The following is a 26678-nucleotide window of genomic DNA, read 5'->3' as shown; positions in this document are numbered from 1 at the left end:
GCGCATACCAGTGTCTACTCTCGCTCCCAGTCGGCCGTTTCGCTGCCGCCATATTTGCAGGACAACGGTGCCTCTACCGAACTCTCTGCCGCTCCTCCGCCACCGTCGCTGCCCCACCGCCCGTCGAGGTCGAGTTTCGTGTGGATCGCGCAAGGAACGCTTTCTCGTTTTGTTGCAATGCCAGACGCGTGCTCCGCGGTCGGGTGTTCCAAGCGAAGAGGGAAAGAGAGTGGAGCGCGGTTCTTCCGGTTTCCGTCGTCCAAGACGCACAAGAACCAACGGAAGAAGTGGATCGCGGCTCTCCGGCGTGTAAACCCCGACGGTACGCCGTGGCAGCCGACGCGCAACGCTCGGATATGCGGCGCGCATTTCCACACAGGTAAGTTCACTATAACATATCGCACGACTGTCTTCGATGCCGCACGCCACATCACATCACATTCACGACTTTATAGCTTTTTTGTTGAGTTTGCTAACTGCGCTGAACTTGTGATCGCACCTCGTCGCGATCCAGCTCTGCAAGGCGCTGAAAAAGCCAGAGGACAGACGTCGTTTCATCACAAAAGTTTAATCAAACCAGTGGCGTCACAAGGGGGGGGGGGGAGGGAAAGGGGGGGGCGCGGACCGCCCAGGGTGCAGCGCTCAGGGGGGTGTCGCGGCGGGCCGCGGGGGCGGGGAGTCGCGGCCCGCCGGCACTGGCCGGCTGTGTGTAAAGTTTCCTCCTCTTCAGATTGCCACAAAAAGTTCACCCCGAGTATAGCTCATATGCATTTTCTGTGTTTTCACCAAAACTGGTATTATCCATCCCGCATTTTCCCTTGGCTTTTTATGTGCAGCCATTGAATAACCTGTGGCTACCTTCTTCTGTTTAGGTGAACCAGCACGGCTGTCGACTCACCCAGATCATGTGCCATCAATCTTAAATGGCTGCCCAGCTCGGGATGGAATCATGCGCTGGCACAAGCGGGCTGACCTTCGCGGAAAGCGTGGTTTGTACCGTAGTCACGAGATCCAGTCATCTTTTATTTATCCTAAAAGTCAAATTTAAATACATGTGCATGCTTGGTCAATTAACAGCCTGTTTTGAAGCTGATAGGTCAAATGCTGTATAAACTGTTCTTTTCATAGATTCAGTTTACCATTTTTGGTGCTATTCTACTTGACAGTCCTAGCTGCCATTCATCAGCCTGGAGCTGCCGTCTGTCTACCGGAAGCAGAAGGTATGATATGATGCCAGTCACGTCACTGCATGTCTCAACTACTTGCTATGCTCGGGAGTTGAATAAAAGAATTAGAAGCTGAATATAGTTTTCAGCGATCTTTCTTCGAAAATTTATAGTCTCAACATACGTATGTGGGGCAAATAACTGGCATTCTGCATTTTTGGTATATACCGATAAGCTCTCAAAATAATCTCCCCAGCCGATTTCTTCGGAATCCGAGAAAAGCAATGAACCCCATTAGTAGCTGTCCTTGATCAAAAAAGAAAAAGCAGCCTCGTTAAGCACACATTTTTGCAAATCCAATGAAAACCGCATGCGAGCGATTTCTCAGGCGACTGGCAAGGTGATGCGACGAGCAATTGCTGTCACCGGGTCCACCTGTTGCCAAGGCATACCGCGTGCATGCCGTGCAAGCGACGACACCGGCAACGAGCCGCCTCGGTGGCTCCGAGGCGAGAGTGCCGGCCTACGGATCCCCTGTGGCGGGTTCGAATCCCGGCCGAGGTGCCCGCAATCTGACGGAGGCTTATTGCGGAGGAGGCGCCGTGTAACTGAGCTTTCGGTTGCACGTCAAAAGATCCCCAGGTGGTCCAAAATAATCCTCAGTCCTCCGCTGGGGCGTGCCAGATGCCCGTCGTTGGTAGGGTGACCACCCGTCCCGCGACTCGCGGGACTGTCCCGCATTGAGGGCTCGTATCCCGCGTCCCACGGGAAATTCCAAAACCTTCAAAATGTCCCGCATTTCACATTCTCGTAAAATTCGTTTCGGAACTTATGATGCTGCCCAACAACGGGGCACGGGGGACCGCGGAGGTCGCTGGCAATTGTGCGAATCAAAATGATACGCCATTTTCTAAGGATTGCGGGAAGCGACCGTCGTTCTTGCAGGAAATCCATCACGCATGTGCCGTCGTGCTTCTCCCTTTGGTGGCAAATATTTTAAGAAAAATTGCTCGCCAAGTCTAAATATAAAATATAGTAATTATTTTAAAATCGCTATGTCAATGCAAAAGGGCTGCTGTGGGCTTTTTAATTTTTTTTTTTATTGAAGACACCCACACTCGTAACGGTCGAAAAAGAACATAATGTTAAAAAATTTTAAAGGATCATGTTGATAAAAGTAAGCATTGACAGGAAACATTAACCCGAAAAAGATTTACTGTTCCTTATTTTCATTTGATGCATTGAGTTGTGATAGAGTCTACTTTTGTGTTTTCAACTTCGACACATTTAATAACGCGTTTGCATGACATAAAATATATCACTGGGAGTGGAAATTATTTACACTCAATTGCTGCATTACAATTAGCAGATGTATAGACACTACAGGATAATAAACGTGTTAACAGAGCCTCGGTTTGTTGTATGCATGTTAAAAAAATTCCTCTAACCGCCTCTCCCCCCCCCCCCCCCTTTGCTCTGCATGTCCCGCATTCCGCTAGCAGGAAAGTGGTCACCCTAGTCGTTGGTTTGGCACGTAAAACCGCCATATTTGACTTTGACATCGGCAACGAATGAATGGATTAATAGACAGCAGGTATACACGTTTGCAAACATGGGGTCCCGATTAGTGCCCCTTTGCGTTGGAGCGCAAGCCACATGCATGTTAAGGCGGCTTTGGCCGGCTTGCAGTCGCATGTACTTCCTCACACGAGCAGGAACATGGCAGCGCCCCGATGCCCTGTTTGCAATCGTTTATACCCTTCGTCAGCTGCGGCAGCTTGTACAACCTTAGCAGTGATGTGATTTCTGCGCCATGTGCGCCAAAGTGCTTTACCTGCTAAACCCTGCTACATTTGGCCAAAATTTGACGAATTTGCTCCAACATTTTGCTAAAAGTCAATATCACTTAATTGATTTTGAAAATACAATGGCTCAGGCCCCGCTACACGGCCGGATTTTTACGGTATCACGTCGTAGATTTGATTCATTATTTATCAAACACTGACACTACCCGGAAGTTTCCAGATATTTCTCGTATGCGTGGTATGTTGTGACAGGTTAGCTAGCTCTGTTGAGTGTGCTTCTCACTGCGCACTAATGTTCTGCAGTGAAGCGACAACCACAAAATAAGCATCGCTATTTCGACTATCTTGCTTTGCCACAGCGTACTTGCGTGCTAAGGGGAAAGCATTCTTCCAAAGCGGAACGTGACAATTTCTGAATAAAGCTGCAGTTATTATATATACGATGTGTAATCAGAAAGTTTCGGGGGCTGATTTTGTTGCGTAAAAAGAGAGGGCAGCACAGTGACCATGCGCATGGACACAATGGCGATTTTACTATAGGCTACAAACCAGAGTGAGAGCGAACATCGATTTTGCATCAAACTCGACAAATATAAAGCAGAGACCTTCAATAGGATTCAGCAGGCTTGTGTAAAAAGCAGTGAATTTCGCGAAGTGTTTTAAGTGGCACTCGCACTTCAGGAACGGCAGAACATCGCTGGAAGACGAAGAGCGGTAGTAGACTTTATCCGACCTCTCCTTGACTTCGGTTGACGTTCTGCCATTATTGAGGCACGAGTGCCACTCAAAACACCTCGCACACCTCACTTTTTTTTACATAAGCCTTCTAAACCATTTTAGAGGTCTCTTTTTATGTTTGCTGAGCTTGACGTAAAATTGATATTCGTTCTCGCCCTGGTTTGCAGTGTATGGAAAGATTGCCATCATGCTCGTGCCTGTGGTCAAACAAACTAGTGTAGCGCAGCTCCAAATGTTCACAGAGCGACACTTTTTAGTATAATGAGACACGAAGGTTCTTTACTTTGACTGCTGCGCATGCATCACTGTACTGTCCTCACTTTCTACACTACAAAACTAGTCCCGTCACTTTTTGATTACCCCTCGTATATAATGGGCTGCAATGTTGTGACTAAATGTTTTTCAAATTCGAGATTTAGCAAGGATACTTGAGTATTGCTAAGATATTTGTTTAGACTGCTCTTGCGCCGACAAACTCGGAGAGGAGCAGAAGAGAGCGCGCGTTGCATCAGAACGCCGAGTTCTGGTTCGGAATAGTGGGCATACTTGAATTCTCCCGCGCGCGATTACACATTCACTGAAGCAAAACAGAGAGTGGCTAGAGCTGGATAGAAATACTAAGCCGAACCCAGTGAATGTGCAAAGCAGGAGTTTGCCTGCCTAGGCATGCACCTTGAGTCTCAGTTGATGCGATTCACACTATACTAAATATTTTCAGGTATGTTTGTGGTACTTTCAGCTTCCAGCAGAGGAGACTCAATGAATGAAGGTATGAACACCAATACGCAATAATAAATGTAGATGTGAGCTACTATACTGGTGCACTTAGCACGCAAGACATTGGCTTCAAAGGCCCGTTTCTTTCATATGGTCTGGCTGCTTTTTCATTCTGTTTAATGAAACAATAATGTTGTGTTGCAGATGTCGACGATGCAGGCATAAGTTGTACAGCTTTCGCAACTGATAACAGACTTCAAAATGGTATGTCGTCCGCAGCTACATTCAGAGGCTTTCTTGGTCGGGCTACTTCCATGACAAACTAACTCTTAGTTATGTACGAGTCATCAAGGGCATATACAATGGACCTCTTTTGAGTAACGTGCGCAGTCTGGGGAGTTGTCTGAGCTACAATAGAGGAGCAGCCCAACGTGCTTCCGCCTGTCAAAACACATTGGCATTGTGTCGTATCGGTTTTCAGTGCTTTTTATACTCCATACTACCAATATTAAAAAACAAAGCATCACAATTGTCTAAATACGCAAGAAGACAGATCCTGACAATGTTCCTGTCGCCATTTTGGCAGGCCACCGCGTCCCGGTGTCCTGCGAAAACGGTGCCAGCGGAAGTGTACCCATGCTTACTGGAAAAAGGTTCATTAGTAACTGACTGTGGTATTGCAGGAGACGATGCAGGCACCAGTCGTAGAGCTGCTCCACACGACTTCAGACCACAGAACGGTGTGTATTCCACAGCTACATAAAAATACTTCTTAACTTGTGATTAATTCCAGGCAGGGCTCACCCTTGACGAGACCAACCTTTTGTAGAAGGGTGAAAATGAAGCTCCGTGGAGTGCGTTGCCTGTCTTTTGTGATTGGTACTTTACTAGATTTAATAAACATGACGTCCCCCAGTGATGATTCAGCAAGAGTTCCTTGAGGTGCAGAAGTATGGTAACTACTCCCAATTTTATACCGATGGTGCCAAATCATTGCATTTTGTAGGATCAGCAGTTTGCTCTGAAGGATTCAGTAAGGTTCAGCGTCTCAAGGAATGTGCAAATATTTACACGGCAGAGCTCTATGCAGTGCTGATGACCTTGAAGTATATTCTCACCAGCAAGACGATGAAATCTATTTTATTTGTGGATTCTCAAAGTGTGCTCACCACACTTTGCTCAATGAAGGGAAGTAAAAATAGACTGGTACAACTTGTCCGACCTAAGGTACAATGTGGTCTGCGGCTTGGCCGAGACATAAAAGTTTGCTGGGTGCCTAGCCATATGGGAATCCTAGGTAACGAAAGAGCAGACGAATTAGCCACTGCTCTAAGCACCTACTGCCAACTACCTCACAAATCCCATTTCAAGACATAAAGCCCTTAGCAAAAATATTAGTTTTCCAACAATGGCAATCGGAGTGGAGTCTGGAATGCGAAAACAAACTTCACAGGATTAAACCAGCTCTTGGAATGTGAGAGAGTGCATCCCACAAAACTCGCCGCCATGAAGTTCTTTTGTGTCGTCTTAGAATTGGACACTCCTACCTTACCCACAGACATCTGCTCAGGAGGGAAGCCCCACCCCTGTGTGATAACTGTGGGGAGCGTTTAACAATTTTACATTATTTGTGGCTGTGCCCAGGGCTTGAGCAAGACCGACGTACACATTTCCCCGAGTTTTTTTCACACCAGATTCCTTTTCACCCAGCGCTGCTAATTGGGAAGACTCAGTACCGTTTGATCGTGTCATAAATTACTTAAGAAAAACCGGCTTCCTACTGGAGTTGTAATTTTAATTCTGTCTTTTAACCTTGTCATATGAACCTTTTTTAGATAATTTGTATAAGAAAGTCCTGAGTATGTCCCAACTAAACAAGCTTGGCGTAGTATGGCCATAGCAGCTTTGCGCCATAAGGCCCATAATCAACAACCAGTCAGAGCTAATTATCAATTTTGTATGCAGTTCAGCAGAGTGTATAGACAGCAACTGACAGTGGTGAGTTTGCATGCATTATAGATGCAGTAACATTACAAAAGGGCATTGGGATGGTTGCCTATGCCTTGTTTGATCTTAGTATTTGTGAAGTCGTTTGTCCTTGTGAAGTCGACTCATTTCCGGCACATTAATTCTTCAGCCTCATAAGTTTGTGAGCAAGGGAAGGAACAATAGTGCTGTGCCCTTTCTTTTAGGGGCGAAGCTCCTTAGGGGCTAGCCATGTCCGTATGGCGTCAGGTGCACGTGCTCCTGCTCGTGAGCTCACGAGCACGTGCTCCCGTGCTCGTGTAGGGCAAACAAAACAAAAAACAATCGCATCTCCACGTGGTGAATAATGTTGATTGGGGCGAAGCTCTGGTGGTGCTTGTCTGCGTAGACGGTGAGCCTCAGCATGCCGAGCCTTTCGTGCGTTTTCATCCATGAAAGAGAATGTGTGGTATGGAACGTGGTTATATACGCACTTGAGCATTTGACCGCAGCGTGACATGGATGAAAATGAACGAAAGGCTTGGCAGGCTGCGGCTCAGCGTCTACGCAGACAAGCACCACCAGAGCTTCGCCTTAATCAACATCATTCACCACGTGGAGATGCGGTTTTTCTTTTCTTTTTTTGCCACTGTGGAGGCTAATTAACTTTCAAACTCGTCTGATATAAATCCTGTTTTGGTAAGATATAGCACCTTGGATCATGTATCTCATAAAGTTAAACTAGTTTTTGATGAACCTGTCGTGATGATATGTTCTGGCAAGGTATGTGTTACTCAAGTTGTTGGGCAACAAATTCTCTCTGCAGAAGCTGCCGACGCACTCCTTCTGCTCTCCTCGGGTAGTCGGGAGAAATGTTTGCTCCAAGAACATGTACAGTCAGCAACCGACAGTGGTGAGTTTGCACACATTATAGATGCTAGCATCACAGAAGGGCATTGGGACGCTTGTTTTCGCCTTGTTTGCTTTTAGTCCTTGTGTAGGCGACTCATTTCTGGCACATTAATATACTTTAGCCCCCTACATTTTTGAGAAACATAAAAAACAATAGTGCTCTGCCCTCTCGTTTTTTTTTTTTTGTTGTTTTTTTTGCTGTGGATGGTAATTACTCTGTAGAACATGGTTGTCTGGTATACACCATGTTTTCGTAAGTTGTAGCACTTTCTTGTATTGCCTGTCTCGTAAGATTCAGCTAGTTTCGGATGAACCTGCCATGATGATACGCTTGGGACATGCCATACGTTACTCGCATTTTATTGGGCAACAAATGCTTTCTGCAGAACCTGCTGACGCGCACCTACTCTCCTTGGGTAGTGTGGACACACGTTTGCTGCAGGCAAAACTTCAGGCAGCTGAGCTTGCCTTGGCTAATGCCCAGCAGCAGGCCGACTACTGGAAAGGCCAGTACGAGAGAAAGAAGGCGCAGGGACTTGGTCTGAATACACTGGAAGACCCCCACGACTGCCACTATTACACTGGTCTGCCGTCGAGTGGGGTGTTCTATCTTCTTTTTGGCCACCTGGAAAAGGTGCTGTCAAAATCTAAGAAGGGACCTGCACCTTGCCAGACGCTTGCCGAGGAAGTTTTTATGGTGCTTGTGCGCCTCAGGACAGGAATGCCGGTTAAGGAAGTTGCCCGCAATTTCAACATGTCTATTTCGCAGTTCAGCAAAGTTTTTTCTAGGTGGATTTTGTTTTTGCAGAAAGCACTGAAGGACATAACGAGATTTCCAACGCTTGCAGAGGTGGCTGAAAAGCAGCCTAAATGCTTCAGGAATTTTCCTGACACACGAATTGTCATAGATGGAACTGAAATTAAAATACAAACACCGTCCTCCATGAATGCTTAGCGGCAGACATTTTCCCCGTATAAGCACGGGAACACCATGAAAGTGCTCATTGGTGCCACGCCCGATGGGTATATAAACTTTGTCTCAAAAGCCTGAGGCGGGTCAGTGAGTGTCAGGGAGAAGGTCCTTCAGAGTGGTCTGTTTGCCTTGCTTGAACCCGGGGATGCTATCATGATGGATAAAGGTTTTAAAGTTTTTGACCTTCTGCCACCCGGTGTTAGAGCATATATGCCTCCTTTCAATAAGCCTAGCAAGGGCCAAATAAGCAAGGAAAATGTCAACAGCACCCGAAAAATAGCTAGTACACGGGTGCACATAGAGTGCGTCACTCGGAGGATCAAAGAATTTCATATCCGGGACAGTGGGTACCCCCTGAACATGACAGACATAGGGGACGCAGTTTTGCAAACATGTGCATTGCTCTGCAATTTTAAGCATCCACTTATCGCAGAAGGTGATAGGAAGCATAGCTACTAAGCATGCATAGGAGTTTTTGATTTGCCTGTCTGATTTTTATCAGACAGGCAAATCAAAACCTTAGCACGCATACTATGCTTGTCAACTCATGAAGTAAGGGTGCTTAAAGGGGTACTCCGGCGATTTCTTCATGGTCCCCGATTCGCTTGAAATTTTGCTAAACTCGCCAAACATCGCTAAAATAGTATCCGAAATATTAAGTCAAAATATTTTTTCCCACAAAGTTATTGAATTTACAGTTTTGGTCCTCGCCGTGTTTCTCAAACTGAAAGTCTCTGCTTGCAACAACGAAAAAGTGACGTCAGTGGAAGGCAGGTGTTCACTCTTTGCGCTGTAGAATTTGTTCCCAACTGATTCAAAGCAGTTTCATGGTGTCAAATGAATGCTTTCGGAGCTCGCTCCAGTTCCCGCACTCCATCCTGGAAGTAATGATTGGCATATTCTATTTTTTAGACTGCTCGCTCGACTGGCAAGCCTGCCCGCCACTGACGTCACGGCACTGAAAAGTGCGGGTATATTTGAATGTTGGTTTTTGCATCATTTTCATTTGCCGCTTTCACAATAACTATTATGGATTTCGCGATACTGAACAGCATACCGGAAAGGGTAAAGGCTGGGGAGTCAGAAAATATAGTTAGTTGAGGTAGCTCAAAAAATCGCCGGAGTACCCCTTTATTAACACATGGTTTGTGCGCTGTGCAAAGTAGTTCTTATAAATTTGTTAGAGGAAAATTTTTTTTGTGTGTGTGGCTGAGACGATTATGTTTAAGCAAGACAACACATACCATATTTCCTGGTGTAAAAACTGCGGTTCTTTTTAAAAAATTTTCTTTCTGCGTCTTATACAAACAACAGTGCGACATCTTCGCTTTTTTTGTTTTCTTAATCGCGGTGAAACGCTTTTCTTTATATGCCGGGCGCATAAAAGTGTCAGGCAGGAGGCACTCACTTGATCGAATGATGTTTGGCGAATGCCGGTGTTCACCGAACGACAATTTAGCGAAGAGTCGGCCAGATGGGTTCACATTTTTGTAATGAGCCGCCGCAAAGTGGAGGTGGCTGAAAGGGGCCCTGCAACGACTGTCTGGGTGCTTTTTATTTTGCACCGAACCTGAGTGCAGTGAACGTAGTAACTTAGGGAACCTTTTCGTTTCTCAAATTTCGCTTTATTTTAGAAGTGATAGGCAAATTAAAGTAACAAAAACAAGCGAAAGATAACCTCCTTCATGACGTCCTTGGTCCTGGCTTGGGTTGCTGTGAACTAGAGGAGGGGTAGTGAGCTCAGCGAGCGCTCACGGCTGCCGCACTCTGTGTAGATGGCTCGAGAGGGCACCACTAAAGCATGTGCAGGATAGGCTGGATGAAGCGGGCGGCCACGGCGATTCGCATTGCATTTGCTGTGCAAATAAACACTAATTTGGCATGACACTTGCCCGCAAACGACAGCAAACATGGGGTATAGATAGTTCATAACGGGAGCCATTTCGCGCTGCCAAACCGCCAAACAAACAGACTACAAACCGAACCTGCTCGCCGAAGGCCTTTGGAACGCTCGGGTCCTCGAGTTCATACAACCGCAGCGCTCAAGTGTACTTTCGGGACCTTTCCGCGTTGGTATGGTGCCTGGTGTGCGTCTCCGACTGGTTTGTTTAGCCTCCTACGCTGTCCACACATCAAAAGTAGTCCCGAAATGGCAACAAATGATGTCACAGAAGCCGAAGTGTCATGCGGTCGCATGCCGCGACCCAGGCGGTTGGTCGCAGAAATGCTGGCAAAAAGTACAAGCGAACGCCAGTGTCCCTGTTGTCACGGCGTCCCAACTTCCTGCTGCTGTAGCTTCCGTGGACTGTCAAAGTGAAGAGCGACCTGCATCAGAACAGGCGTCTGCCACATTTACCGCAGCTGCTGGGACACCACCAGCGTCGCGATCGGCGACAGCATGACGCTTGTATGACGTCATCAGGCAGAAATCGAGGTACCACTTTTTTGGACACGGTAAACACACCAGTCGGAGACACGTTCCAGGCACCATAGCGTTGGCACCTGATCCCACTACCCCTTTCCAGTATGCGCCGCCTTTTCCACCGCTTAGTGCCAGGTATGTCGAGGGGTCATTTCTTCTTTCCGTACTTTATAAACTGCATTTGTTTCTTTTCTGATCTAAAATACTGAGCAGAAACTACTTTCATAAATAATTTAAACGGTTTGCAACACTTATATTTCCTATTTCAACTAAAAAGAAATGCTTTTAGTGCCTCTGATCAGTCGTAAGGCAGGACAAGGCTGGAGCTGGCCAGGACCAACAACGTCGCAATGTTGTCGCATCGCGTGCCGCGCGCGTTCGGTAACAACGGGGCGCCCCCGTAAGTGGAAGAGGTTTCCGCGTCGTCCGGTTAAAATGTGACGCCCTAATATTTAGTTACTCTCCATGCCCGCTGGGTTGCCCGAACCACAAGAGATGTGGAAACCGCACAAAAGGTAGACTCTAAAATAGGACTGTGGGCCCCTTCAACACACGCCCCCATTATTTGCTAAGACGTCGATTCGCTCAACGTCGCTGTTCGCTAAAACGTCATTTGCTTGTGATATGAACCCGGTCTCTGGCACGTTAAACTTCTGTTCGCTCTGTACGTTCCAATTTAGTGAAACATTGGTATGTCATACAACTGGCATTTGATGAAAATTATTGTGTGCTTTGAATTTGATTCAAGCCTAAAATGCTCCCATCTCCCCGTGCCAAGATGCAAGAAGTTAGTCTGCCTCGAATGTGTGCAATGTCTCCACTCTAGATGAGAAAATTTGCTTCTCCAGTACAGCTAGTCTGGGGTCTTTAGTGCGTTACACGCGGTGGCGATTGCATGTAACGTGTCAGTTGCGATGCTCATGATCAAACCACGGGTTCAGCCAGGCAAGCTTTCCCTACATGGGATCTAACCTGCGACATGCTAGAGCAATGGTTCTTAAATGGGGGTCCCCGCCTCACATCAGTCAAGCCCGGCAATAAAGGGTTTTTTTTTTTTTCTTAGCTTGAGAAGAAACATTCCGATTTTCGGGGGAGTTTTCTCATGTATATATCAATAGGAGAAATCTACTTCACACTAGCACTTAGCTATAATCATTTATTAAATCTTTATCATAATTAACCTATAATGTCCCTTTTCCTCATCACGAACGGGGTCCTCCATCGTCCCCGCCGATCCACAAGGGGCCCGCGAAACATCAGTGGCTGAGAACCACTGCGCTAGAGTAAGGTACAGCTCAATAAAGTAGGGCAAGGAAAAGGAAGGCTGGGGAGAAAGAACCAGACGGAACGCTGGAAGGGAGAGGGGGAACATCCTCCGCTCTCCAGCGTTTGGTCTGCTTCCTCCTCCCCGGCCTTTTTTTTTTCTCGCCCTAGATTCTTGAGTTTCAACAGGCTATAGCACACTCGGCCACCTCTGCAGGTGTGGGTGGGTAGTTGAAGGAACATTGCAGGCTGCTTGCAGTCTTTTACGCAAACGTGACCCACAGAGGTACACCTATAAAATAGTATAGTAACTTTCTTTTCAGACGAAAGCACCAAAGCTGCATTCATTTAGAGAAACATTGTGCACAGGTTTTAACGTTTAAAACAACCCAAGTGACTCCCAACACGTTGATATGACAGCTCTCTGTGCTCAACTTCTGCTTTCAGATTGACCTTTCCAGTTTAACTCGGGAAATGTGCACCTGCTGTGTAAGTGTGTACTGTATGCATTTCCAAAGGTGTTCAGGAGAAAAAAAGGACAACATTGGGTTTAACCCGGGAAATGTGCGCCTGCTGTGTAAATGTGTATTGTATGTATTTTCAAAGGTGTTCAGGAGAGAAAAGGGACAATATTGGGGCACTGGGTTTGATGTCTATCAAATAAACAAAATTCCAAATTATTCATCTGTTACATTGGTTTTCTAGCTCACGGCTAAGTGGCATACAGCTTGTGCATCACGAAAAAGCATCTATTTTTATGGAAAGACAAAACTTAAAGGCTTGTTCGCACATTTGCGTTAAACTATTAGATCAACTGGGACGTGAGCGATTTTTAAGCCGTCTGTGACGGCTGAGCTGCTGCGGAGACGGTTGCAAGCCGTGGTGAAAGGCTTAAAAAACGAGTTTTAGCCTCCAGTCCCAAGAAGTCGTAAGTGTGTGAAGAGGCCTTTAGTCACCACTAAAAGATTTTCCACACAACAGTTTACTGTATGCAACACATAGTTCTGAAGAAGCAGAGTCATCACGCATACATTTACTCGAAAATGGTGTGATGTTGGCATGGAATAACGGCACTTTTGAGTTAACTATTCGCGACTCCAGCGAAGTATAGGGGGTGCGCTGGTCGAGCAAAATAGCAGATGTTTTAGTCATTCAGCACATGGACCGCCATACATTACTTGCACTGCAGCGTAAAATCGTTACATATAAAACCATTTAGTCGGTGCGTAGAAATGACAGGGCGGAATCATAAAAATAATTACTGGAAACGATGTTTGTCTCTATGCTGCCTACGAGAACCAAGCAGCGATAGCAGACGACAGAGTTGAAACGACCTCCTCTCCTGAGCTCGGCGTTTCCACTAGGTTGTGTCGATTCCACTGGAGTTGCCAATACATGTTTCAATGACGTTAATAAAAATCTAAAACAATTTGCTTCCAACCTGGACAACCTGGAGCCCTACGGCACTTCAGACAAAGAAGAAAAAGGGGCTCGGGAAAAACTATTTGAAATGCACGCAACACGATGATGGTCAGTTAGATAGCTGCCAAACCATTTCAAAAGCACTAGAGGGAATTTGTTGTGTGAAAGTATCAGCAAGAGTAAGCTATAATAATAGTAATAATACTTTTATTTATTGTGCCCAGTAACAGCCGAAGCCTAGGCACTAGTGCACTCGTTAGGAGTAGAACAAGAATACAAATAAATAAATAAGAAAGGTAAGAAATACAACAAAATAATCAGCACAGAGACTACATATTTACATCAACCACATACATGGCGCAAGCACTTTTTAAATCGGCAAAAATCTGTATTGAAAGTGTCTATATCAGATGAGTCTAGATTGAATACGACCCAATGGTGACAAAGTTTGTGGGGTCAACGTGGAGCGTAGAGCAATGTCAAATATTTCTTCCAGGTATATGACAGTGCGCAGATGACGCTAATGTCGAAATAACTGTACACATTTAAACAAATCTACAAGGTTGCGCAAACACCCTCTTGTTCCAAGTTCAGATATCTGTAATGATTTCAGTACTTCAAGGTATACGAATGAGTTGTGAAGATCTAATGATAAATTCTAGCAAACCTTTTCTGTATACATTCTAGGTTTTTTGAAGCAGTTATGCTAAGACTGTCCCAGATCACTGAACAAAAATAACGTTTTGGAAGAACTATGCTCGGGTAAAGCACAAATAAAAGATATACACTCGAAAAACTTTGCTAAATCGTGAGATTACACTGAGAAGTCTGAAATAAGAGCTCACAACATGCGGCACATGCAAGTTAAAAATACATTTGGAGTTAAGCAAAACCCCAAGGTCTTTTACGCACAGTACACGGTTAATGGCCACCCAACTTTCTAAGCAGTACACAAAATGAGTAGTAAACATTTTTGACAGAGGTCTGTCTGGTTACGCACACCGGTAGATACCTGGACTTCGAGTCGTATCACCCCACATCGCACAAGGCCTCAGTGGTCAGCGCCCTTTTCCGACGGGCGCTGTCCGTGTGTTCTACGGAGGAGGCCCTACGAGAAGAAGTTAAGAAGATCAAAGCTGATCTAGTTAACAATGGTTACCCAAAGCGGTTCATTAACGACATCTACAAACGCCTACGCCGCCCCCCTGTGACTCCGACCTCGAGACCGTCTAATCGGATCTGTCTCCCTTATGTGAAAGATGTGAGTGAGACCGTCGGACGCGTCCTTCGGAAACACGGCATCGCCGTCTCCCACAAGCCCGTGTCTACCATCCGTCGGCGGCTTCCTCTCCCCAAAGACAGACCAGGAAGGGAAAGGGCTCAAGGCCTCGCGTACCGCGTGCCGTGCGCGGATTGCCCAGTCGCTTATGTGGGGGAAACGAAAAACTTCCCGGATCGTATTCGACGACACAAATACGACGTGAGAAAGAAAGATATTGAGGCCAGCGCCCTGGCAGAGCACGAGCAAAAAACAGGGCACTCTTTCTCCCTCGACGAGACTCAGATCGTGGCCACCGAGGGACATTGGAGGAAACGCCTTCATCTAGAGTCCTGGTTTATCCAAACAACGAGTAAGAACGTGAACCGGTCCAAGGGCACTCACCCGAGCGCGTACGTGTCTGGACTTCGCGCCCTCTGGGGTAAACCTTAGCAAGGTCAAACGCCCGGGCAACCTTTCACACCGCGCCCCCTCCCCCGCGCCCTCTGGGTTAAGCCTCAGCAAGGCCAACCACCTGGGCAACCTTCCCCACCGCGCCCCCACCTACAGTCACCCGTGACCAAGGGACCGAGCGGGTCCCGAAACGTCGGGTTTATGTGTTTTTTAAATAAAACTTTGGTTAGAGTCCGCAAAAACTCTCAAAATGAGTAGTAGTAGTCTTGCACATAAAAGATATGACATTGGTTTTTTCGAAGTTGAGAGGAGGACCATTGACTAGACACCACTGACATATGGCATTAACATCTTGAAGTAGAATACAGTCACTTAATGTCAATATGTTTTTGTAGATTTTGAGATTGTCAGCAAACTGCAAGAGGCGTGAGTTGCGAATGACATCTTGGACGTCCTTGAAAATACATTAAAAAGTAGAGGGTTAAGGCTGGAGCCCTGGGCTATCCCAGATGGTACAGAAAAGAAACATGACTTTGCATGAGCATAGCCGACACTATTCGCTCTTCCAGAAAGATAACTGTCGAACCAAGAACAATAATTGTCACCGAGACTGTAGACAGCAAGTTTATGAAACGATAGCTTTTGATAAACATGGTCGAATGCCTTACTGCAGGCAAAACACACAGCATCAGTTTGTCCTCGAGAAGAAACAGTGGGTACAACAACATTTAAGAAACACACAAGATCCGTCTCAATAGAACGACCACTCATGAAACCGTGTTGCGTATCAGGTATTACGCACGTGAAATGACATGCCAAATCCTTGTGGATTATCTTTTCGAACACCTTTCAAAAAACAGCGAGACTATCGATCTATAGTTCCAAACATTTGTTGTGTTACCAGATTTGAAAGTGGAATTACTAAGCCGTTCTTCCAGGCAAGTGGGACAACTGATTGCTTCATTGACAAATTAAATATGTGTTGAAGTACTGGAGCTAGAATGTCGACGCACCCCTTAACAATAAAGCTTTGTATGCCATCAAGGCCCCATGAGTTTTTCGATGGGAGCTGACAAATTGCCTTTATAACATCGTCAAGACGGATAAGAGGAGGTAGAACGTGGTCTTGAACAGCATGTGATATGAGATTGAACAGCATGTGAATGAAATATGAGATAACTATACTGCAAGGACCCATTGTACGTTCCTATAATCCTGCTAAATTTGTTTTGGAAATGGCGCTACAGTTTCGTGGATAAATCTATTTATATGGGGGTCCCTCGGAGGGGGGGATCTGGGTGGAGCTGGAGGCTGGCTACGTAGCCAGCCTCCTGCCCGGTGTCCCCTTGCATGCACTCACAGACTTGGCTCTGTTGGTGTCTCGAGCTTCAGCTTCCTCGTTTACCTTGCGTGCTTCGAGCATGCGGTCCGCGACGACTACGTCTACGGCATTGCTCGCCTTGTCAAAGCGTTCGACATTGATCGCAGCAGCGATGAGAGTGATTGCTATCAAGAGATGTTGGAAGCTGTTCATTTTGACTGCGACCCTCTGGCAACCAGCTGCAGCAACGGCGAGTTACGGACAAACTCGCCATGGTCACCGTCGTTTGGGAATATTTTGCAGGCGCATGCAGGGTGGAAGGTCAACGGGCCGGGGGCGAGGGCAAGAATAGCGTTCGGATTACCAAGTTACATGAGCAGTTTTGATCGTACCGTGGTGAGAGCTTGGGCGATAATGGGGGCGCCTAGAATGAGAGAGCATTCATGGTCACGTGGTTTATGGTCACCATAGTGTGACTAACTTGGGAAGTGTTGCCTGGTCACCAGATGAAAATGATAAAAATTCGTAAATTGAATATACCAATTACCAGAGCTCTAAAAATAAATTAACTTGATGTACGTACTAAGTAGCCTATGAGCATTCCATTTCAAGAATAATCTACCCGTTTAATTTTCGTGTCATAACCCCTTTAACAGTAGCTCTGCATATCTTGAACCTGGCATAAACTTTGTCGCTATTCGTAGAACGGCATAGACAATGCAAGTGCAATTTCTGGCACATGAAACATTTCAGTTCGCGATAAAACCGAAGGGGGGTATCTGCTGGATTGACGAGTTTTTTGGGGTTTTTTTTGGGGTATAAAGTTTTGCATTCCGTTCAGCACTACCTCCGTCAAAGCAGTGACGGCTTCGTCGACGGAATCTAAGCGAAGCACGTCACTATGGTTCACTGCACCCAATGGCAATAGTTAAAAATAACAAAATAGCTTCTGAATGTAAGAAAATTCGATAGAGATTTGTCGAATATGTCGAAAATAGCTTCTGGCACAAGAGGCTAACCCTGCGCAGCCTCCAGGTACTCCGGGTAGGGGAGGTACCTGGAATCCCCCGAGTAGAGCTTGTTGAACCGCTTGACTCGTCTAGTAAGTATCTCTGGCACTACTGCCCGAGTGTAAAAGTAGAGAAGCCCTGGCAGCAGGTACTCCTCCCAGAATTTCGCATCAAAATAAATCCTCTCAACGGAAATGCTTTTCGCAAGAAACTCTGCATTTGTGAAGATCACGAAATCGCACCAGCTGTGCCCTGTCACGCCAAGCTGTCCTTGTATCTGGTAATAGTATGCATGCTCTCTCTTCAACGTGACAACATTGCCTACCATGGCTGAACAGAACTTCCCGTCTGCACAAGCGTCCTCGGGCGTCATGTTCTCCTTAGATTGAGGGCATTTGACCTCGAGCAGGCCTTGTTCTCCCCCTTCATTAACAATGCCATCAGGCGACGCTGCCAGAAATGGATACTCGGCGTGCACAGAAAGTCCAGTGGAGGTAACCGTGGTGTCAAAGTCGTAGTACCTCCGTAACAAAACGTAGCTCTCTATGGCTCGAGGCTCCATGCGCCTCCCATACTCCCGAGGGTCACTGGCAGGCAGATCTTTGCTGGGCTTGGGGTACAAAATCTCTCGAACAATATACTCCGGCTTCCGACAACGCGCAGCTTTCTTGAAGTTTGAGGCTGTGAGCTTTCCCACCCTTTTCTGAACCAGGCGTCGTTTGTGGCTTGGCCGATGGTGTTGGCTTGACCGCCTTCCCTTTCTTCAGTGCTCAGAGGCCTCATGGCCTTGAGGTGGCGGTAGTAAATGGCTTGAGATTCTGGGCTCCAAAGGTCTTCCCCATCAGAAATGAGTGGCAGGAAGTTCTCCTTCTTTGCAGGCCTTGCATAGCGGAGCCACACCAGCTTGCTGTCAACGGCCTCCAACTGTACAGCCAACTCGCTGATGGCATCGCCGTGTGCTGGCGCATAGGATCCTGAGTTTCGTTTCTTTGGAGTTTCTTTCCGCTTCTTCTCGGCCACTTTCCAAAACCCAATCTCCTCCATTGGAATGGGAGCTGGCCGCTTGTGTCCTACGTAACAAAAACAAGAAAGAGAGTCGGCAGACCATGTGAATACTTGTTTGGGCAGATAAAGGCCGGTTCACACATACAGCGGAGCGCTAAGTTAGCGCTACGTGAGCGCTCAAAGGAGCGCTCATGTGGCGCTTGCTGGCGCGTGATGTAGCGCTCTGTTAGCGCTTCAGAAGCGCTTTGTTAGCGCTCTGTTAGCCCTCTGTTAGCGCTCCAGAAGCGCTCTGTTAGCGCTCTCACGCCCCTTGTGCCGTGCTTGCTGCTTCTGAATAGCGCGTGCACGGCAATTCCTCGGATGTTGTTTTTCCTTTGGCATTGAAAGAATAGGAAGTAAAAGAGCCGCTCTCTAAGCAGAGGGTCGGGCAGGCGACCCAGAGTCATCGACTCTGAGCGACTAATTGATTGGGTACGACCTCGTAGCTTTCAATTCGATATGTGTGACGCTGGTTTCAAGGACACGCAGGTAAAAATAATCGCCTTCGAAAGAGCTCTGTGTCTCGGTACCTCAGCCTAGGAACAAGGTTCGCCGGGTACCCGTCGGTATCTCGGTGGCGAAATATTTCACGCACCCAGAATTCTCTTCTGGGAGTTAAGCCGTCCACACAGATATGCACTAATCGCGTATGTAAGAGCATTTGGCGCATTTCTATTTCAGCATCTCACATGTCCGCCATGGTGCTGCTGGTGCACACCCAATCAAAGGAACCGAAACTGCAGTGCACGCGCTAATCCGCAGCACCGCGGTACAAGAAGCGCTAATGACGCGCTAACACGGCGCTACTGAAGCGCTAACAAGGCGCTACTGGAGCGATAACTCGGCGCTACAGAAGCGCTAACAAGGCGCTACTGGAGCGCTAACAAGGCGCTACTAAAACGCTAACCACGCGCTATATTAGAACGAAGTCACGCGCTGGAAGCGCCACATGAGCGCTCCTTGGAGCGCTCACGTAGCGCTAACTTAGCGCTCCGCTGTATGTGTGAACAGGCCTTAAAGGGTGAGCGGAGATGGGCAGGTGGAAAACAAGTGTGAAAATTTTAAATTTAGAAACTGACTCCATAATACAGGCTCCACAGGTGTTGGGTGGCATTGCACCCAAAACCTACCAAGTAAAATTATTTCTTTACTGTTCTTACCTTTGTATGGCACCACCCACCCGCATGGGACATCTGTGCACGACGGGCTCTTCAGCTCAGCAACCGCGTACATCAGTCCTGCCACATGCTGGCATGTCTCGCTGAGTGTGTAAGAAGGGTATGAGACCAAGGTATGTTACTATCAGAGTACTGCCACTGGTAAGCACGGCAACGTTAATTTACACATCAAACTCTGAAGCGGTAGCTTGGCAATATTTGTCAGTTCTCCCATCTGGCACACGTGCCAGCTCTTTCTGCTAAGGATAAATAGCACATTGGAGTGATGAGATCTACTTTTGGGCTTGTGGCTCTAGACAGGGAGGGGGGAGGGGAAGAAGGAGGGAGGGAGGGAGAGAGAGAGAGCATGCATTTCTATGGGATTTAAAAAAAAAGCTGCCACATATGTGCTCAGGCATAGGACAGAGCCCAACACTTGTCTTTATGCTTACATAGCTTGTGCTTTACTGTACTGCACGAACCATCCTCGCAGCAATTGTCTAATGTTCGGCAAGATGAGCAAGCACTACAGGCTTGAGCTTCCCGCGTTGGAGAAGTAACACGACACTGACAGAACAAGATGCAGAGAGTCTGTTTTGGACACGATCGGCTTCCAGCAGGTGCTCATATGACGTAATGCGACGTCAGAGATCGTCTGCGTTCTGGTAACTTCGCCGCTTCGTGATCTCACGTGCGAACAGACGATTTCGGTTAACATTGCTCCACTTACGTCACCAATCGGGAGCACGCCGAGGCGCGCAGAGCCTCGGCGTTGTGCTTACAAGTTTGGCAAGGGAAGCGACGGAATCGAACGGTGAAAACAACATACCCAGCTGTGCAGCTGCAGCACGCATGAAGAACCTGGGGTGGCGTTCGCTCCATCATCACCACTTGTTTGTAGTGGCCAGGTTTCAGTGGGGGCACGCAGGTGCTCCGGGAAAAGCAGGTGTCTGCATCGTTGGGGCGCCACTGCACATTTCGGATGTTCCTCTCTTTTTGAAAGTTCCATCCTCGCGTGAGCTGACGGTTCGAGATGTCAGAACGCCTATCGAAATCAGACCGGACGTCTTCTCTTCCAAACGCAGGCGCGTCAACGAGGTCGTTCATCCAACCCGGCGAGTCCCACACGCTGAGCAGCGTACCGCACGTGGGAACGGGGCCGTTCATCACGGCGCTACCGCACGACAAGATCTTTGTGCGAATATATAAACGCGCAGATGTATACAAAAAAGAACAGCGAAGTAAGAAAAGTAAAAAAAAAAGAGAGCTTGGACACGATTAAACGAAGGTATATAACAGCCGGATCAAACATAAACAAGACTGAGCCCGCGCAAGCACCTCGGACCGTGGGAGGCTGGTTCGAGGGTTGGAGGCTGCCGGGTTTTCCTGCGGTTGAAGTTTTGAGAGAAACCGCTAGACGGCGCTCCTTACTGGAAAAAGGTGCATTGTTTTGCATTCGTTTTTGGCTTTCCTTTCTTCATTGAGTTTATTCTACTTTGCCCTCCCCTTTGACAGTGTGTTTTCTTCGTAACACAGAACTTGTTTTACGGCTGGCTCATATAAAAAATCGGTAATGTTAGGCTCTAATGTAACGTTCAACCATCCACAGCTCAATTTTATGTAAAAGTAAATAATTAATAATGAATAGATTGGAATTAATTAATAGGGATCGAGAGATTGATATCCAAGTGCAGGTGACCTCTTGGTAGCTTTTTCAACAGATGTTTCAACAGATGGAATATGTATGATGTCATGTTTATATGTTTAATCAAGGCACATGGGGCCTGCTATCTAGTTATAACCATATGAGGCAAATTCGATCACAGGGCCCCCATATTCTCAGCCTACATGAAGAGCAGCCAGAGTAGAATGCTGCGTTGCTATGGCTCCTACAAGGCAGACAAATGCCGTACGTATGCGGGCAGACGGAAAATTTGCGAAGCCTTGGTCAACCTGCGAGTTTTGGCAGTATTTGAAATAAATAAGTAAATAAATATGTGCACAAATGTTGGCAAAAACCAACATAGGATGTGTGTTTGTAATTTTAGACTCATGGGATTTTGCATACTGCACTTTGTGTATTACTACAATCTCGGATACTACAATTTAGAAGCATACAGTACCACATAGAGCATAACACACCAACACGCAAAGCTTAACAAATTCTATGCAAAGCATAACGTCCTACCATGCGAAGCTTACACGACCGCAGACACACATCGTATGCCAGTGTTTGCTAATCTTTGTGCACACACATTGTGTGCCCTTCAGCTTTGTTAGCATTACCAATACTTCACACACTTATTACGGGGATCGAAAGCCCATTACGCCGATTTTTAAATATTAGAATCGGAGCCTGGGAGCAACAATAAAGCCTTCTGGCTTTCTGGCTACACTGGAGGCAGCTCTGATCTCTTGCTCGTGAACAGCAGACACCGTTTGACCTCGTGGCACTTCATATCTGTATTTAATTTTTTTTTCTCAGAATCAGTTCTACTTATACTGTTTTATTCATCTAGCCAAGTGCCACCAGCGCTTTAAAGAACATGAACACAGAGCAGGTTGGCACAGATGACTTGAAAGATGAAAGAATAAAACACATAGGAATGGACACACACAGACAGGACAGTTCTTTCAAAGAACTGTTCTGTCTGTGTGTGTCCATCCCTATGGGTTTTATTCTTTAGTGTTTCAAGGCTTAAAAATGGTGAACCAAAATCTGGATTTCACCAAACAAGGCAGGATTGTGAGGCGGGATGCTACAACATCTGAAGAGAGGCACAATTGAGCCTCGCTTCCTCTGTGCTTCATTTGGCCTCCTTGCTGCACGCGCTGCCCGAGCTCAGGCAGTTGAGGGCATTTCAAGGGGGTGACGTGAAGCAAAGAGAGGTGTTGGAGCTCAATCGTGCCTTTCTTTTTTCAAAGATATGATCATCCTTTCAAGATATTGCTGCATGAATGACGTTTCGGAGTTTTTAGCATCCCTTGAAATCCAAATGTCAGATCAGGATTCCTTTAAAGCCTCTTATAAGAGGAGGGGGATCTTGGAAAGGAAATCGGGGGAGAGGTTGAGGAGATAAAGCTCCTTCTAGATGTTCACTAAATCAACTTCAGTTGTGCCAAACCTGGTTGCACTGTATTTGCAGATCAAATTGATGTGGCTAACTCCCAATGTCATATTTTTTCTGAAAGACTATTAAAGCGTTGAGGTAGAGTTTCAGACCACCCGTCAAAATTGAATGAAGATCTGAGATCCTTCCTGGAGCTTGCAGCCCCCTGACTTTTGAGCACCATCACCGCCGTTTGCATTATCCTTCAGTGATAATATAAATATTAGGAGGACAAATTATATTCTTTTATGTATTGATTGCGCATCCACCTGTCACTTATTAGGTTACTTGGTTCTGCATTTTTATGACAAGCTTAGTGCGGAAAAGCCACCTCCATCCTCAACTGCCCTAAATTAACCCTCAGTTCCCTGCTGGTGCATGCCAGATGCCCTTCGTTTGTTTGGGATGTGAGCCTTTAAATTTTATTTATGTTTTCATATATTGCCCTCTTTAGCCCTTGTTTTTAAGGAAAATAAAAGCTAAGTTGTATACGGGAATCTATAACACAGAACATAGACACAAACATTTGTCCTCTGCTTTATATACATCCAATTATTTCATTTAAAAATAAAGACAATAAAAAGTCACTTCTATGATCTATTTAGTCACCTCATAGTTTTAGTGGAGGCAGACTGCACAATTAAGCTGGTGTCCTCGAGAGTTATCAGCCGCAGTCAGTAACCTTTTCACAACAGCTAGGGGTATCTGCTGCATATAAGCAATTGATTGATTACATTAGAACTGCTGGTGATAATTTTTGTTCACTAAACAAGGTAAACTGTTGTTCTTGCAGCTCCTGCCATGGAGGTCGTCAAAAGCCTTGCAGCACTCTTGAAGGACTCTGCAGCTTGTCTTGTCGAGAAGGTATGATATGGAACTTCTTCCAATCTCTTAAGATTTCAGCCCTGACTTCTTTTGCTTTACAATGGAGAGAGCAGACAGAGGCAGGGAGCCGCTGCCACCCTTGCAAAATGCATAAAATGAGCACGAATGTATAGCAGGGGGCTCCAGCAGTTCTGACATAAATATATCAACAGACCTCTTGGTGCCTTACCGTCTGTGTACGTGCAAGGCCTACGTCACGTTACAAGAACAGTGATCAAAATACCGCTTACTTAAAAAGAGCAAATAATGTTTTCTCATTTAAGAAGGTAAAAAGGTTGAAGCTGTGATTCCGCCATACGACTTATAGTCACTCCTGAAGGAGCCAAGTAGGCTTTGAAACGTCGGGACTTCTTTTGACGGTTTTGTGGCTGTAGAATTCTCTTTTAAATTATTCCTAACATATTGTATGCCACTTGGACGAATGCAGATGTTAAGAAATTGCATTCATCCTACCTCCCAAGCTAGACTAGGTATGTCTTTCACCGCTATGGGCAGGGGCCAGCTGAGTTGGTAGTATTTGGAAGGTCCCCCTCTCCCATATTTTCTGCTACAATTGTTTCAAATGTCAGGCAGAAAAGAGGGGGGGGGGGCAACTGCCCCCTACCCTTGCCCCTTGTTCTGATGCCACTGGTAGGTAGGTGCAATATTGGGGATTGCCTGTTATATATAAATGCCACCCCTTATGACCGCCACTGTGTACAAATGAAAAAAAGGAAGAGATGTGGTTCAATTAAAACTTGTTGTTGCCCTAGTTGGTTCATGATGCAGTCTAGAAGCTTTTTGCGCGACACAAGGGACCACCACAAGCGAGCAGACACGGACAAGCGCACTTGTCCGTGTCTGCTCGCTTGTGATTGTCCCTTGTGTCACGCAAAAAAACTTCTAGATGTGGTTCATCTTTCTTTTTGGTGTAGCAGGGAAAAACGGGTTTTGGAGCAGAGATTCCCACTTTTGGAGCAAACAATTTTGAGCTTTCATGTCAGAAAGTTTTATACAATCTCTTTAAAAGTTAGCCCGTAGAAAAATCTGCAGTTGTTGGAGCATTGGGAGACTAAACTGTTATGCCTAAAGAAGACCTGGCCTGTACAGATATTTATTTATTTAATGAACAACCGTACGCTGGCAATTTTGTAGATGTCTCAATTAACCTGTTAAAAGCACCATTGCATCTTTGGTCTGTGTTTGACATAAAAATATGTTTTTGACTACTTTGTAGTGAGTTCGACATCAAACGGACACAATGCGTCTCACACTGCCCTCGCTCGTATTCAACCTGCTGCTGTCCATAGAGCAGCTAAGCAAAGCACATAGCTACTCTAACTGATCACAACGAGTAGCGCTAGCTTTTCATTGTAATCGATGTGAGCACAAAAACCGATTACTTTTCGCTAGGCATGTGCAAATAATGGATTTTTGGTTCAAAGCAAATTTAATGTGTATAGTGTTTTTGACCGAATATATCTGAATTGAATATTGAAGAGTATTTGTACCTTTCTCCATGCATTTTACTACTCCTACACCATGCTTAAAGACCAGCGACCAGTTCGCGCTTTCCACATTTCCCTCTACCCTTCCACCGTTGCCTGTTTCCTCCTCATGGGGGGGGGGGGGGGGGGGGGAGGGAGGATCATCTGCCTTGCAGAATCTCTCGAGTCTGGTCGTCTGCCTTTAAAGAAAAATTCAGCTGGACTCATGAAGGCTGTTCCTAACTGCCCACTCATGAGCTTTATATTTTTAGACCGTAGCCTCAGAACGTCCAGTACCTATATTAAGATGGCAAGTAAATGACAGATTTGACTTAAAATTAAACCTATAAAGGAGCACTAGCCATACCTAATTCATGAGATTAATAAATATTCCTATATAAAAATATTTTCTTCAGTTCTGAATTTAAAAAAAAACTCAAAACACAAATAATGAATCTAGGTTTTTAGAACATCGCTGCCTAACATGTACACTTGCATAACAGCCACAGCTACATTTTGAAGATTTTACTGCAGGTAATATCAACAATCACAGTGCACGTGCACCATACTAGTTTGAATGTGTGTTTTTCTCCTAAGCGCATGGCTGCGATGCGGCGAAGCGAGTCTCAAGATCGCTGTGTCCGCTTTGCGGGTATTGCTTCTCCGCAGTGCACCTGTGCTTGAGAAGAAGCGCGCTCAAGGGGGCTAACCCGCTGCGATCAACACGACGAAAAGTATGAATATCGCAGGAAATTTTCAAATCTGTTCATTTTTTTTTTAATTGGTTTTCTTAAATGCTCTCTCTGCAGCCCAGAAACACTAGTCTAAGCTAGTGTTTCTGAGGGTCCGGTAAAACATGGACCACATTTAAACAAAGAAATAAAAGTGCGAACATTTTGTTTCCGTACCCCTTTAATACTGCTGAGTCTCCATTTAAGTATTCATTCTTCACAGGAGGACGGACAAGACCGAGCGACGTATCCGGTGATGCGGACCGACGAGGACTCAAGTGCAACAACTGTGGTGTTGGAGGACCACTCTTTTGAGGTGACGGATATTCTGGCTGGTACAGCGCTCGTTCTTGCACTGTACTGGGTCCATGACATTTCCTACCGTCCAAAAGCAAGCCGTTCACTTGCAGTGATCGGGCACTTCATTGGTTTGAAGTACAAGATAAAGTCCATCTTGGCTTTGGATCTTATTACAAAGTTAGAAACTTGTTAGAGAGAGTAAATTTGTGTGCCTCTTTTTTTTTTTGCCATTTGCAAAAATTAAAATATTTGTTTATTGAGCTGTATCCAACTGTTTTTATTCTTTCAATGCTGTCTTTTCGTGAGAGCCTATAGCCTCTGAACATGCTCATGCTCCATCTTTTATATCATTTTTCAGCTGCAGTTCCACATTTCCTACTTTACCATCCCCTTGTATACATAAGCACATCCACTTTTAGATTTTAGGGCAACTGTTTATTGCAAAATACTTGAGTTGTCCCTAGTTGTATGCAACAGCTCCTACGATAAGGCCCGAAATATTTCACATTACAGGGAACTCAAGGGAGTTATTGAAATTCCACAAAATAGTTGCAGCAAGAAAAGTACAGTGGTCGCACATCAGCAGGATAGAAATTCCA

General features: G+C 46.0%; 1 protein-coding gene across 2 annotated transcripts; it reads left to right on the top strand.

The window, feature by feature from the left end:
- The first annotated feature begins 50 nt into the window (after positions 1–50).
- LOC115318951 lies at positions 51–26282 on the top strand. 2 transcript variants are annotated; one of them, XM_040213826.1, is made up of 8 exons: positions 51–379; positions 873–1220; positions 4428–4478; positions 4631–4690; positions 5110–5166; positions 7218–7304; positions 23491–23561; positions 26003–26282. In XM_040213826.1, the coding sequence occupies exons 3-8, from the start codon at positions 4430–4432 to the stop codon at positions 26270–26272; spliced, it is 594 nt and encodes a 197-aa protein (XP_040069760.1). In that variant the 5' UTR covers positions 51–379; positions 873–1220; positions 4428–4429; the 3' UTR covers positions 26273–26282. The 2 variants fall into 2 exon arrangements, with proteins under 2 accessions (XP_040069760.1, XP_040069761.1); XM_040213827.2 differs by lacking the exons at positions 51–379; positions 873–1220 and having other exon boundaries at positions 3896–4478.
- Positions 26283–26678: the final 396 nt, after the last annotated feature.

Source organism: Ixodes scapularis, unplaced genomic scaffold, assembly GCF_016920785.2.
Source record: "Ixodes scapularis isolate PalLabHiFi unplaced genomic scaffold, ASM1692078v2 PGA_scaffold0__279_contigs__length_252992795, whole genome shotgun sequence".
NCBI lineage: Eukaryota > Metazoa > Arthropoda > Arachnida > Ixodida > Ixodidae > Ixodes > Ixodes scapularis.
The sequence above is the reverse complement of the archived record's forward strand: the minus strand, read 5'-3'. Positions and strand labels throughout refer to the sequence as shown.

Excerpts from the sequence above, each read along its gene's own strand:
- LOC115318951 (XM_040213826.1), top strand. The coding sequence starts at position 4,430 with ATGTTTGTGGTACTTTCAGCTTCCAGCAGAGGAGACTCAATGAATGAA. Across the intron at positions 4,691-5,109 it reads TGATAACAGACTTCAAAATG|GAGACGATGCAGGCACCAGT; the intron begins GTATGTCGTCCG and ends GTGGTATTGCAG. Across the intron at positions 23,562-26,002 it reads CAGCTTGTCTTGTCGAGAAG|GAGGACGGACAAGACCGAGC; the intron begins GTATGATATGGA and ends CATTCTTCACAG.